Raw genomic sequence first — 14,668 nt, 5'->3', positions numbered from 1 at the left:
ATAGATCACGATGATGACCGCATGAAAGCCACCAATCACAGGGCTGCTACTGCAGTGAATGTACCTAATAATCTGAAAGGCATTTTGAGGCAAAATTTCATTGTAATAGTTTCACTGCAAGGTTGAGCTGATATAGCCGTTGTATAGATGTTTTACGACCTATAAACATTTTGAGAGTGTTTTCTTCCAGCAATTATCGTGTTCCTGAATGAATTATGTCCCATATCTTATTTCCAGGCTCATAAATTACTGGAGGAATGTGTATCATGAATTTTGACTCTTGCTAAGGAGTGTGAAGCATTGTAAACATAATGGAAGGAAGAGTTAAGCTTAAGCTGGGTTCAATCTAGGTACCTTTTTGTATTCAACTGCCAGTGCATATTTTACTTTTAATCGAAAGGGAAGTGGTCAGAATGCAGCGGCTTTTCAAAAGTGCAGGCGCTTGCACTTTTTTCATCAGAATGAAACCCTTTTAAAAGAAAAAAAAAAAAACACAGTTCAGAAAACAGCAAAGAGAGTTGCCAAGTGGTTTGTGGCAGGCGACCAGTCAGGTTGCAGCTCTGATGCACCGATGAAAACAGCCAGAAAAAGTAGCAGCACCTTTGCAGAAGCAACCTTTTTGTATTTTTTTCTGCCAAATCTAAATCTGTGGAGAGCAGTGGCCTTCATTACACAGTCAATGCTAAAAGCTGAGAAATAAGTCTAATTTATATGATCAGTTATACATTAAACTCAAGGCCCGTTCACTAACAAGATCTCTTTCAGATAAAAAATATGACTGTGATTTCTAAACGTGTTTTTTTTCGTCTCTACAGGTGCAGAGGAAGTGTATCTTTGGTTAAAACTGAAGCAGGATTAATGAGTCAGAAGAGGATAAAAATAAAACATAACAATAAAATATGTTCTACACACGACTGTGCTCAAAAAGAATCTCAGGCTTGACGGGCTCAGTCTGCGAGTATTTGAGACAGACCCAAATGCAAAAACAACATTATACTGATGGAGATATAATGACAACCGTAAATCATTCCCGTACATTCTCAGAAGATGCGTACTTCATCACGTTTTGACTTGATGTGGTTCACGTCAAAAACTCTTCCAATATGTCCACAATCACCAGACTCAACAGAGCAATAAAACCTCTACTAAACCAGTTTGTCAATTTTGTGCTTACATGTGACAGATAATAGGCAAGTGGATGTTTTCAGAATTTACAGTGCAGTTTGTGTGTGTGTGTGTGTGTGTTCATAGGCCTTTAGACTGCTTCCGAGGCAAGCCTGCTGTCTAAGCTCGGTAATTATCTAACGTACTTATATTAATATACTGTTGTTATGGTTACAGCAAAAAAAGGAAAAAATGACAAATGTAAATTCAGTTTAAAATGTGTAATCTCTAACAAACACAACGAGTTAAAGGTTAATATCAGCCTACTGAATTTAACCCACGGTGCGTCTTCAGACATTTTGAGACAGTATGTAATTTTCCGTACATAATTTTCGGTGAAATTACCTCATAATTTACCATGCTTATAATTTACTAAAATATAGACCTGTTCAGACGATGACATGTTGTAAGGTACTGAGAATATTAATATAGTGAATATAGTATGTCCAGAAGTTTGCGGACATCCTCAATAATTAATTTCAGTAATTTTAGGCAGCTTTTGAAGACATGGATATTCAGTTGTGCAGATAACGTTTACACAGCTCCATTGAAAAACATAAACTAAAGGCTCTGGAGCCAACATGCTCAGCGCCAAGTAAAAAGCCCACCTGCAATCAGCTGTTCAATGCCCTGTTCTGTGTTCTCTGCAATACCTTTACAGCAAAGGAGGAGCCAGCTTCTAGTAATACAGTGTGTACCGTGTATGTGTGGGTGTGAGCGAGTGTGTACTCACTCCACTGAAACACTGTAGTTCGCAGGCAGTATGGTGCAAGGAATGTCCCCAATCAGCACCTTCACATCCTCAGCTTTGCTCCCCAGGTTTGAACCCTGAACCGTCAGCAGAGTCCCACCCCGTAACGGACCACTCAGTGGCGTAATCTGTGGGAAAAGCAATGTGAAATTTAGAACCAATTACATAAACTTAATATAAATGCAGTAGTGTGTTTCCATTAGACAGTAGGAGTCACATGAGTCAGAATACACCAGTGGTCTGTGCTTATTGCTTGTTGTTTTCATATCCTGACCATAGCATTGTAGCAGTGTGATTTGTATGTTTTATATTCAGGAGCCAGACCATGACCAAAGACTTATGTTTGGGTTCAGACTAACAGACAAAATCTAGCAACCGTCTGCCTTCTTCTCACTAATGTAAACACACACACACACAAAGCACTCGTTGCCACAAACACAGGGGTACACAGTAAGCCAAAGGGAGAAAGAGGGGAAAGAAAATGATGAGCGAGTGTGTGTGTGTGTGAGAGAGAGAGAGAGAGAGAGAGGGAGGAAGAGAACTTGATGTTTCCTCCGCTGGTCTTTGAGCTGTTCACAGTTCATTTGCGGCCTCCCTGTTCTTTTCTTTCATGCCTTTATCCCTGTCCTCTGTTTCTTCTTGTCTTTCTCACTGAAGCAAGGCCTGCTGCCCTCATATTGCTGCGGTCACCCCGGCTACCCTCGCGCTGCCGTGGTAACGGCCGATAACCATCAATGTGCGGTCAGCTCGGTCTAGAGGCAGCTACCGTGAGAGCACAGAAACACATGACCAAATGTGTGCCCGCGCTGGTGTCTGCGCAGTTTAAGGACAGTGCTTTTACTTTGTGGGAAAAACCCTGACTTGGTAAAACTTCAGTGGCAAGACCAATAAAATAATGAAGAAAAGGACACTGATTTTTACAAAGTGATGTCACTTAATGTGTATGATGTACCATAATATATAACATACGGTTATAACAATACTCTGGCCATGTTTTTATTACATAGCATTAAACAGAGCTCTTTATTTCCACATTCACTGTCTATTTTATCAGCTCCATTTACCATTAGGTTTCACTTTATAGTTCCGCAGTTACAGACAGTGGTCTGTTTGTTGCTCTGTATACATTTCTGCAACCTTTCACCTTGTTCTACAATGGGCAGAACACCACAGAGCAGGTATGATTTAGGTGGTGGCTCATTCTGAGCGCTGCGGTGACACTGTGGTGGTGTTGGGTTAGTGTGGATCAAGTGGATCAGACACAGCAGCGCTACTGGTGTTTTAAAAACCCCAAGTATCACTGCAGGACTGAAATGACTACACCAGCCCAAAACATCCACCCGACAGCTTCCGCGACCACTGAAGAAGGACTAGAGTTTGACTAACAGAGTGGACCATCAAGGTAAGGGTTTCTAATTGAGCGGACAGTGATTCAACTCCAGTAGCACTGCTGTGTCTGATCCACTGGTAGCAGCATAAATTGAACTGTATAAAATGTGTGTGTGTGTATGCTTTAAATATAATATTTTGTACATACAGAACATATGAAATGTCAACACTTCCTTATGTTATATAAAAAACTGTGTGTGTTCCGCTGAGTGTTCAAGCGTCTATTTTTAAAGGCCCTGAAAGAGGGAAAAGCTTTAATAGATGTGAGTGGTCTTCAATCGACAGATGAACTGCTGAGAAAAAGCCTGTTAAGCTAAGACACACTTCGACACACTCCAGGGGCCGGTATGGTCCCTACGTTTCTTTCACCACAGTTCACATAAAAAAATAAAAATAAAACGAGAGTTTTCATTTTCAAACGTTCACAAATGACAAGGTGGAAAAAGGAACAACTGCTGCATTTTCAAAAAAAAAACAAAAAAACAGCTCAGCCCCACACACACACACACACACACACACACGCACATGCATGCACACACAGGCACACGCACACTCCGAGGCCTGCTAACACTCCCAGGTTAGTAATTATCGCTGTGTGTCTAATGCATCCCCAGAGCACTTCTCCTCAACTGCTATTCTTTTCATTTACACCCCTCGCTGATGTGAAAGTGAGCGAGAGACCCAGAGACTGAGTGAGAGAGAGAGGGAGATAGAGTTTCCATGTATGTCCATTTATATAGCTGTTCTTTCTCAATTAAGAAAAGATTGATTTATTTAGCACTTTCACTTCATCCGCTTCAGTATTTTTCATCTCGTCTTCCCTCTCTCTCTCACTCTCTATCCCTTGATATTTTGAAGCTGAGAGCGTGAAGTTTCAGCTATAAATGGTCAGACGTGGTGGTGCAATCTGGCGTCACAAAAATGACTGAAACGACTCAAAGTGGAGATGAAAACAGGAAAGAGGCTTAGCCACCATTACCCAATCTTTCTCTACGGGTCTCTCTCTCTCTCTCTCTCTCTCTCTCTCTCTCTCTCTCTCTCTCTCTCTCTCTTTCTCTCTCTCTCTCTCCTCCTCCCACATCATATTCTTCTCTCTTCTGGGTCTCTCCCTTTCTTCTCCCTTCTTTTTACACTTTTTCTTTATTTGCTGCGCAACTTCTCTTCGAAATGTGATTTTCACTTCTCTCTAATACTTTCTCCTTTGTCTCTTTATTCTGCCACTTCACAATTTTATTTGTTGAGTGAAGAGTGACGATGACTACACTTTTAAAAACAAAATATTTGTGTGTTTTTGTGTGTGTGTGTGTTTGTGTGTGTTTGTGTGTGAGAGAGAGTGTGTGTGTGTTTTGGGGGGTTAATAGTGTGGCGTTCGTGGTCATTGTGTGATGTTACTAAAACACATACCCATACGCATGTGCACGCACACGCACACACACACACACACACCACACACACACACACACACACACACACCACACACACGCACGCACACACCCACGCACGCACGCACGCACGCACGCACACACACACACACACACACACACACACACACACACACACACACACACACACACACACAAGCACACTTTCCTGTCTCCTGGTCCCTTTTTAATGTCTGTTATTTCAAGCTGTTCAGGCAGGGGGGATTTCAGCAGAGCCAATCTCACTAATAAAGCACCCTGACCAGCCACACACACACACACACACACATTGTTGAACGCGCTTTCACTTACTGTTCTATCAGCAGGAAACGTTTAGACCGATTGAGCTTTACATGAGCCATGTTTCCTCTCTTTTTCTAACTTCTATCATCTCCCTCTTACACACACACACACACACACACACACACACACACACACACACACACACAAACACACACACACCTTGAGAAAGCACTTCACTTAAGCAAACTGACAAAATATTAAGCCTGAGTATTAAACCTGTGTAAGGCATCGCACTTAAAAGCAATATGTAATTACATCTGACAGTGCACTTGGTTCCAGATTTGCTGTTGAGGTATGTTATGTATGTGTGTGTGTGGTGTGTGTGTGTGTGTGTGTGTGTGTGTGTTTAGAATAAGGTGTAGGGTTCACAAAATTAATGCCAACCTACAATGCATCAAAACAAACAGACAAAGTGTGCACAAGTTAGGCACCACATAAATGTACTTATTTCTTGTCAAAAGACTTTTATTTTTTAGTGGTATTTCAGAGATGATTCGCTGTAAGCTACTACAGCTTCATAATTAAAGTCTCCTAAAAGAACAGATACATATTGATATGTATTACATTTGTATTATTTCTTGAGGGTTTTGTGTCATTTTTAAATATATTTCTCCTGATGCTGAGACACACTTGCCATGTACTTAATAACAGTTTTGAATTTAGAATAAATCAAGGGTAGTCTTTGAATTTTGCACAATACCACACTCATGTCTTTCCCTCTATCTCAGAATCTCTAAGCGACTTATAGACAGAAGACAGACAAGCAACCAGACAGATGTTTTTGTTTTTACAATATTTGTATGCTTGTGTGTTTGTGTGTATGTCTCCCTCATCCAAAACAAACTGTCCGGTACATGACTAAGCTGAGCTCCCACAGTCCATGCATCTTGTCATGAGACAGCTACTTCCTGTACTTTATCACTCAAATATGCCTCCCACTTCCCTCTGTGTGTGTGTGTGTGTGACTGTATTTATATGGTGAGTGTGCAACCACACTTTCCACATACACCCAAGTGCAATGCTGTGCCTTGGCATTTTTCAACTTTGGATATCCCCTCATATTTATATGCGCATATAAATATACGGTATTACCATTCTAACACTGAGTGGAGATTTTCACTCACTGAGAGTTAGAGTTCGACCTTGTAATGTTGTTTGTAAGAGATCTGACTGGCTGATTCATACACAATATTATGTCTGTGCACTTGCCCCAAATTAGCCCCCCATAGTCCAGACTGAAACGTCATAGCCTGGATGTACACATCAGTGTAACACAGAACTAACAATAAGGACACAGTGCATTGCCATGTCTGATAGCAGTTTTTCTTATTACATTACCGTTAAACCATTTAGAACATTAGCAATAATACTGGGAATGCTCCTGCTTCAGCCAGTTATGAGATGCCCTTCACTCTGCAGTTATTACTGTCTGATTTTTTAAAGCTGTAGATCCCATTTTTTAAAATATCTCTAAAATGTACCTATAGACAAAGCTTCACAAATTGGACTATAGCTAGTTGTGAGATGTTGTATAGATGCCTATAACACGATGCTACCAGGCTGAGAGGGCGTACTTTCAAACTGCCTCTAACCGATAGCTCTACACGCTTGGAGGAGAACACTAACTGCCCATTCTGCTACATCAGCTAACAGACACTGGCATTTATTGTGTGGATAATAAATAAGCAAATTAGGCTCTTTTTGATTCTAGCTACAGGTAACACTCGCAATGCCATGTGCCTGTTTTGACCATTTATGAGCCTTCTTACTGTTAGCCCCTTAAACCACAGACTATTTCACGCATTTACCATTTTAAAAACATGTATTCTGTAACTGCTATGAAATATTTTTTATTTTAGAACTGCTATATAAACTAATATTTATTAATTGACAGTAAGATAATGAGATAAAGGAGGTAAGATAAATTTGCACATTCATTATCCAGTTCAGGGTCGTGTTGGGTCCGGAGCCTACCCGGAATCACTGAGCGCAAGGCAGGATCACACCCTGGAGGGGACGCCAGTACTTCACACACTCACACATTCACTCACTCACACTTATGGACACTTTTGAGTCGCCAATCCACCTGCCCATGTGTGTTTTTGGACCGTGGGAGGATACCCACGCCGACACAGGGAGAACACACCCGGAGTTGGACTTGAACCCACAACCCCAGAATCCTGGAGCTGTGTGGTAGTGACACTATCTATAAACTAATTGTTTAGAGTGATATGCTGTGAAAAACCGTGGGAAAGATATGAAATAATTTTGATTAGCTACAGATCAAATAACTGCACTAGATTTATCTTAAGATTGTAACATTTTACATGCATACAGAAACAAAACGTGAACTGAGAATTCTAAATATATGGTTTAACAAAGCTCAAAACATGCCCAACCTTCTAGCAGCTGCTATGAAACTGTGTAGAGCAGCTCTAGATCAAGTGAAGTATGGGCTCACATATGGCTTATTATAGCTTCAAAGGTTAATCACATATTAAATATGTGTGTCTGTTTGTGTGTGTGTGTGTGTGTGTGTGTGTGTGTGTATTTGGACACTTAAGCCTACCTTTTGGATGGTGGGGTCAGGACACTGTGTTCTGATTGGCTGGCAGTGGTCTCGAGGACGACAGCTGTTCTCACACCAGGCACACAGGTGCCCCTGCTGTTCTCTACCCCAACACTGAGAACAGTCACTGTCCCCACCACCGCAGTTATACACCTCCACTATAGACAGAGGCAGAGAGAGAGAGAGAGAGAGAGAGAGAGAGAGAGAGAGAGAGAGAGAGAGAGAGAGAGAGAATAGACAGGGGGTTTCCAAAATTAGTCCATCTGTCCAGTCACCTTGTCATTCCAACTCACTGTTCAAATCCTTTCCTTTCTTCATTATCCCTTGTTTCTTTACACATTTCTTTGTTTTCTCTTTTGATATTGCTTCTAAGTCTTTCATTATTTCTTGTTTGCTCGATCTCATTCAGTATGTCTTCAATATTTATTCCTCTTTACTCCTTTCAATTCCTTCTTTATGTTCCATCTTCTTCCCTTTTTCTTAGCTTCTTGCTTTGCTACTTCAGTATTCTGTTCCCTTGTTTTTTATTTTTACATTTTAATTTTGACATACATTATTTTTGTCATTATTTCTTTCTACCTCTTTGTCCACATGGAGGAACAGACAGACGGTGAAAAGTTTATTTTGTGACCGAATCTATTCGATATATTTTTGAGTTTGGAGTTCAAGACATGGAGCCTGTTGCTGGTCAGAGGGCAAGGAGCAAATAAAAGACTGGGTTGAGGGCTGGAGGAGTGGACTGGGGCTCCTATCCATGCCTTTGAATTCATTAGCATCGGAGATGCTGGAATTATAAGCCTGGCTGCTCTTTTCCCGCCGTACACAAACCTATTAGCATATTCACACAAAGCACTGGAAAAAAGGGGAAAAAATATGACAAAAGCAATTTATGCTTTTCGTGGAGGAGACAAAAAGAGAAAGGTGGAGAAAGGGGTGATAAAAGAGCATGATAGAGAGAGAGTGAGAGAGAGAGAGAGAGAGAGAGAGAGAGAGAGAGAGAGAGAGAGAGAGACCAGAGTTGAGAAACCAGAGACCAGAGTGAAAGGAAATGGAAAGTAGCTGACATCCATGTGCAGATGTGTCTTGCAGAGCAGCCATATGTGTGTATATGTGTGTGTGTGTGTGTGTGTGTGTGTGTCTCACAAGCAAACAGACTGCTTCTGGAAGTGTGTTACTGTGTGAGCATGTTCATCTCCCATAGTAATGCTATAATTATGTTGTGCTATTTTCCACTGAGCATGTGTGTGTGTCTGTGTGTCTGTGTGTGTGTGTGTGTGTGTGTGTGTGTGTTTGAATACCTGTAACTGGCTGAGGACTGTCTAAATACTTGTCTTCGTCTTCCTTCTTTAGTGAAAGGTGAAATATCTCACTCCTCTTTGTGGTGCTCAACTACACAAAACATACACAAATGCATCAGGTTTTCACCTAAACATCTGGAACTCAACTATTTCATATTAATTCCTATATATCTGTGGAATAAACAGGTCAATTAACACTTTAAAATATCGTGGAACATGTGTTTCCATGATAATATCTCGTTATGACGAGAAAGGGTCTCACAATCAGTGCTTGATATTTCATAATGAGAATGGGTTTCATAACTAAGGTACACTATTAATAATTATTGAGACCTTACCTTGCCGTACCATAATAAAGAGTTACTACCGCATTATAATGAGACATTATCTTATACTAATAAACGTTTATAATTGAAAAAACATTACATATTTTAAGATCTCCTTAGTAGTAAATTATTAATGAGCTCATATGTTAAGTGGTTTAAACAGGTGACCAATCATTTCTCCTAAATGGTTGACGAGGACGACGACATCTTAATTCATTTAAAATAATGGTGAAATGTGATTAGCTGCACTCACGGTCACTCCACTGCACTTCACAGCCGACTCTCCGTCCAGCCACTGGGCCTTGTATAACTGCCTGTTTCCAAAGTCACAACTCAGCTGTGTGTCCTATAAGCACACACACACACACACACACACGGTATACAGACAAGCACACCGATTACTACAGTGAAACCACAGCTATGTCCATTCACATCAAAATTCCCAGAGGCAACAAATCCATTTCACAACATCACAAGACAGCGCACAGAAATGCAGTGTTTCTGTTTCTGTCTTGGGTTCCAGTCTGGTCTCGTTTTCTCATTCAACAAGCCAAACCTCGTCTGCCCTTCTGACCAGTTTAGAAGAGAGAAATCCATAAACGTCTTCCCGTATTTTGCGAAATCTGGTGCGACTGGATTTCCACCAGCTGCTGCCATCTCTATCTGCTGATATTCCGCTTCACTTCACTCTATTACATGCTACAGGTCTCAGAGGGCACCCGCACGTAACGACTGGACGACTTTAGCCTGTAGACAAACCTTACGTACAACAAGTGATGGCGTACAAGTCTTCGCTCGAGCCTTTCTTTTTTGTCCTTTAAAACATGTGGAAAGTAATTCATGCCACCGCAGGAATCCATCTGGAAACCATAATCCTACTTATGAATTCAGCGCTGGCCAAGACCTCCAGAGAGGGACATGGAAAGGATTATAGACACAGAAAGACATAGTTATCACCATTTCGAAAAAGAATGGTGAATGGGTGAGGTATGAGGGGTAATTATGTGGGTTCACATTACCTCACTGTAATGACATTCAATATCATTATTCTACTGGTTAGTATACATATTTAACATGCTCTTGAATATTGTGCAAATGTAATTTCTTTCTTTTTCTGTCAAACCAACCATTAAGAACAATGTACTTACTTTTCTGTGTCAGGGAAAAAGCCGTAAACATATATTTAACAGAACATTGCACAGAAACCTCACCTCAAAACATTTATTTTAGTATTGTATCCACTGCATGTTCTTTTTAAGAGAATTGTTCTCAGTTTCTCAAAGAATGATCACATTACAAGTCTGATGCATTACATTGAGTGGTGTGGATGGGGGCGGTATGCAGCGTTGGAAATTGTAGAACAGTGAGTGGATTAACAAGATAGACGTTTCTTATAGAGTAGAGATAGTTGAGTGGAGTAGAGTAGAGAGTTGAGAGTATGTGAAGACCTCGGTGGTTTTCCGAAGAATGAAACTATTCTCAAAGATTAAAAGTGTTGATCTCAGGTCTGCAACAAGAAGACGCTGTTGGTATGTGTTTCAAACCACAAAAAAAAAAAGAAAGCCAAATTGATGTCATGATTTTGTGGTATGTCATGCTCGGTCAGAGTGCAGATTTTCCACATAAAAATACATTCAATTGGACCTATTTATTTTGCTTTACAAATAATCTTTCTATTCTAAGCTCTAACCCTAAATATATTCTGCAATGTGGTTTAAGATTGGGTTTCTGTGTGTGTGTGTGTGTTGTTTCATATGAAAAATGTAAAAGCTTGTATCCTGTGCTAAACCTAATTCTAAGCAGTTGTGTCAGTGAAATATATATATATATATAATATATATATGTGTGTGTGTGTGTGTGTGTGTGTATTTTGTTGCATATGAAAAATGTAAAAGCTTGTATCCTTTAAACAGGGCAAGCTCATTCGCATGACGAATTTTTAAAGTATGCAGGCAAACCTCTCAGTTCTAAACACATGCTTAACTATCAATAAATGAAGTAAAAACGAAATCCAGCTGAAATTAATTACATGCAGAAAGCACAAAACATAATGTGACTTCAGGAAACTTAACAACTTTTAAATAAAGGAAGCATAAATCAGTCACATATTTTCGCTAAGATACTCAAACTCCTTCACCATCCCCTACCTTAAGGAAGCTTGCCACCCATTTTCTAGGAGTTAACCATGGTCTTAGTTTTGGAGGAGGTGTGAATGATAGATATCTAAATTAGTTTTAGATATTTCACAACTGTCCAAAACAATTTAACTTAGTAAAGTCAGTTACTATTGTTTTTACTTGCAATTCACTCAGAGATAGAAGGCATTTCATTAAAGTGCATCAAAAGCCAAATTTCCTTTTACTGCTGCAAAAAAGTTTAAACATTTGTAAGTGTAAATAATTAAATATAAGTAGTCCTAAATCCTCTGTAAGCAGAATAATAAATATCTGTACTTGGTTATTCCCCACAGGAGAAATGTAACACTTTTTAAACGTTATGCTGATTTTTCATCAAGTGAATTTAATCAATCATAAAAGTGTGTTATGGAAAGCAGCAAGTTCATTCAATTCAGCTTTATTTTTAGGATCTGACTTGAGCTAAGTAAACTTGGAGTGATGTATTATGGCAGACTTGGGGGGCCCCTACCTGCTCCACATTGCTGAGGTGAAGGGTGATGTCTTGAGTCATTCCTGTAGGCCATGGGGGGAATTCCTCGTCCACAATGCTGGGGCAGTCAGCTGCATTCTGAGTAACAGGAAAAGACAGGAATTGAGAGTGGGGGAGAACAATAGGTACCCATGTTTCCACTACCATAAATACACCCCACTTCCTGTTTGGCTGCATGTATGAATGAAACTGATGACCAAAGAGGAAAAGAGTATACCCAACTGCGAAAACATTCCTCGTCTGTAGGAAAAACAAACGACTGAAGAGGCCAAAAACACCTCTAGTTGATGGGTACACCCAATTTCGCACATCAGTAATAGCACGTATATCAGTCCAGGACAATGTTACGCTTTCCCAAAATGGACTGGCTGTAGAACAGTTAGGGTGTAAAGAAGGCCTGAATACATATTTTAAATCAAATGTAAGCTTATTGATTATACTGGTGTAAAAATCTTAATTCATTGTTGAAATAAAAAAAAATTAATTGAAAATTTGTTGAAAATTAGTTCTGATTTTTTTTCTAGATTGATACAGCCAATGTGTACACATAAGTTAGGATTTTAGCAGCTGGACAGAAAGCCTACTGCATTACCTCCTCAAAATAATGAAGGACTGCTGAAATAATTAATTCACGTTTTGATTTCCAATGTTATGTTACCAATTTAACAAGTAAACAAAGTTATTCGGGGCCTGGAGATTCTGGGCAGGTAACTGAGTCTATATGAACAGTAGTCTAAACCAAATTATCATTGGTGTTAGCTTAGCGCTAACATTCCACATACCAATATATCAAAAATGAGAAGAGAATCCCTCTAAAATAATGCTTCTTTCTGGTAGCATCTTTATGATATTTTAATGTGACATGTTAGCACCGAGTTAATATCAATGCTAACACTGCTAACACTGCTAATACTGCTCCTCATATTCACAGTCAGATATTTATCCAAGATTTCCAATGGGTGAGACCTGTTAAGTGAGTACAAAAGTCTCTTTAGGCCTGGAAATCTTAGCTGCATCTGTCTGAATATGAAACAGCGTTAGCATTAGTATTAGCTTGACATTACTAGGGCACATGAAATACTATTGAGGTGCTTAGCATAAATACGCATTATTTTAGAGGCATTTCATCTACAATTTTAACATACATAACATTACTGGACACTACATGTTAATGAAGTACCAGAGAGTATAAGGTATGTTTAAATTAAAAAGCTGATTGGTAAAATCTGATTTGCTGACAATATTTTCCAGAGTTAGGAGTCAAAAATGATCTTGCCCCACAGCACACAGTTAGACTTCAGGAATGGAAGATGAACATAATGTTGAGTAAGAAGGAGTTCGGCGATAGGAAGAAGAAAGATCACAGTAAAGGCTCCAGCCTCAGTTGGAGAGAGTGGATCTGGGCAGCAGAAAGATGGGAAGCTTGTTTTCATCGTGATGATGTTGGCGCTGAGAACAGAAGTGGACGCGAGGCAGTGGCTGACGTTGGTATGACTGTGGCGGAGATGAGGTCATAGCCTTTTAAGCTTGGAAATCACAGTGGTGGCAAAAGAAACCGCTGGGCCTTCTCACCCCCCTTCTTCATTCTCTCATTCTCTTGCTGTTGTCTAAAATTGCTGACTGGAGCGTTGTATCTCTGGCAGAATTTGTTCCTTTGTTTCATTGCCATTGCTTATTTCAGTATTTGGATCCGAGCGTATCATGGAGCTCATCATTTCTCTGTTTTTATTTATACAGGCTTCTGGCTTGAAGGATTAGAATCTCTCTCTCTCTCTCTCTCTCTCTTACTTTTTAGTTTTCTCTTTCTCTCTTTCTCCATCCATCTGGACAACAGCACCAAAATGGTCTTTGCCTGTTTTTAATGCAATCTGTTGTTTCTACCTACACAAGAAAAAGTAATGGACTGAATTTACTTGATTCAAATACACTGTACATTGTTTCCACATGAATAAAATATATTTCATGGGCACAGTTATTGCCAAAGATCAGTTTTGCTGATATAATATACAGTATTTTATTCATATGAAAATGATACATTTAATCAAATAAGTTCAGTGCATCACTTTTTTTTACTCTGCATGTATTTTTCACCTGAGCTCCGCTTTTTTAAAATTGCTTTCTGGTGTCCCTCCTTCTCTCTCTCTTTTTTATCCGTTCCTCCTGGAGCCTGGTCATACGTCATTAGCGCTAGTTAAATAGTCAGACATTGTGTCCACTCAGCAGGCAACCAGCTCCTCTGGGCCCATCAAAACCAAACCCCATTTCAGAGACGGGGGAAAAGGCAACTCCTCGTGCCATGTAAGCGGTCACGTGGCTGTTAATTATGGCATATTAAGACATATTAAACAATCGCATTAAGATTTAAAGTTTGTTAGCCATGAGAGAGGTGTGTGTGTCTGCGTTTTATGAGGCCTGTTAAAATGGCTTGCCTTGTCCTCGACTGACCTGCTGGATCACGCTGGATGTCAACATTAGTCCCACTGGTCTGACAGGGTGTGAGTGAATGATCACATTGTGATTGATAGCTTTCACTTGAAATCAATAATCACTGAAAATGACGGATCGTTTATGAATGTGTGGGATGTGTTTTCACGCTCCAAATCTAGTTTTTGTCTGTCTTTGAATCAAACGCACAGCTACACAACATTCAGTTCTGTCAGGCATTACTGATCCCAGTGGAGTCGGAATTAAACTGCTCAGAGAAATACAGTTTAAGCTTCTGTGTATGTAAAATACCTACGTTCTGATTACCTGCTCTATACTGGGTCGCATTCAAGAAG

At 39.9% G+C, this 14,668-nt stretch overlaps 1 protein-coding gene across 1 annotated transcript in view; it reads right to left on the bottom strand.

Annotated features, from left to right (window-relative positions):
• plxnd1 (plexin D1) overlaps positions 1-14,668 on the bottom strand; it is an 87,139-nt gene that overhangs the window by 38,286 nt on the left and 34,185 nt on the right. Inside the window, exons 10-14 of the mRNA XM_066643365.1 lie at positions 11,868-11,966; positions 9,475-9,567; positions 8,896-8,986; positions 7,598-7,755; positions 1,898-2,043 (exon numbers count right to left, since the gene is read on the bottom strand). Coding sequence (XP_066499462.1) covers positions 1,898-2,043; positions 7,598-7,755; positions 8,896-8,986; positions 9,475-9,567; positions 11,868-11,966 — 587 coding nt within the window. The remainder of the gene's footprint in view (positions 1-1,897; positions 2,044-7,597; positions 7,756-8,895; positions 8,987-9,474; positions 9,568-11,867; positions 11,967-14,668) is intronic.

Source organism: Hoplias malabaricus, chromosome 14 (assembly GCF_029633855.1).
Source record: "Hoplias malabaricus isolate fHopMal1 chromosome 14, fHopMal1.hap1, whole genome shotgun sequence".
NCBI lineage: Eukaryota > Metazoa > Chordata > Actinopteri > Characiformes > Erythrinidae > Hoplias > Hoplias malabaricus.
The sequence above is the reverse complement of the archived record's forward strand: the minus strand, read 5'-3'. Positions and strand labels throughout refer to the sequence as shown.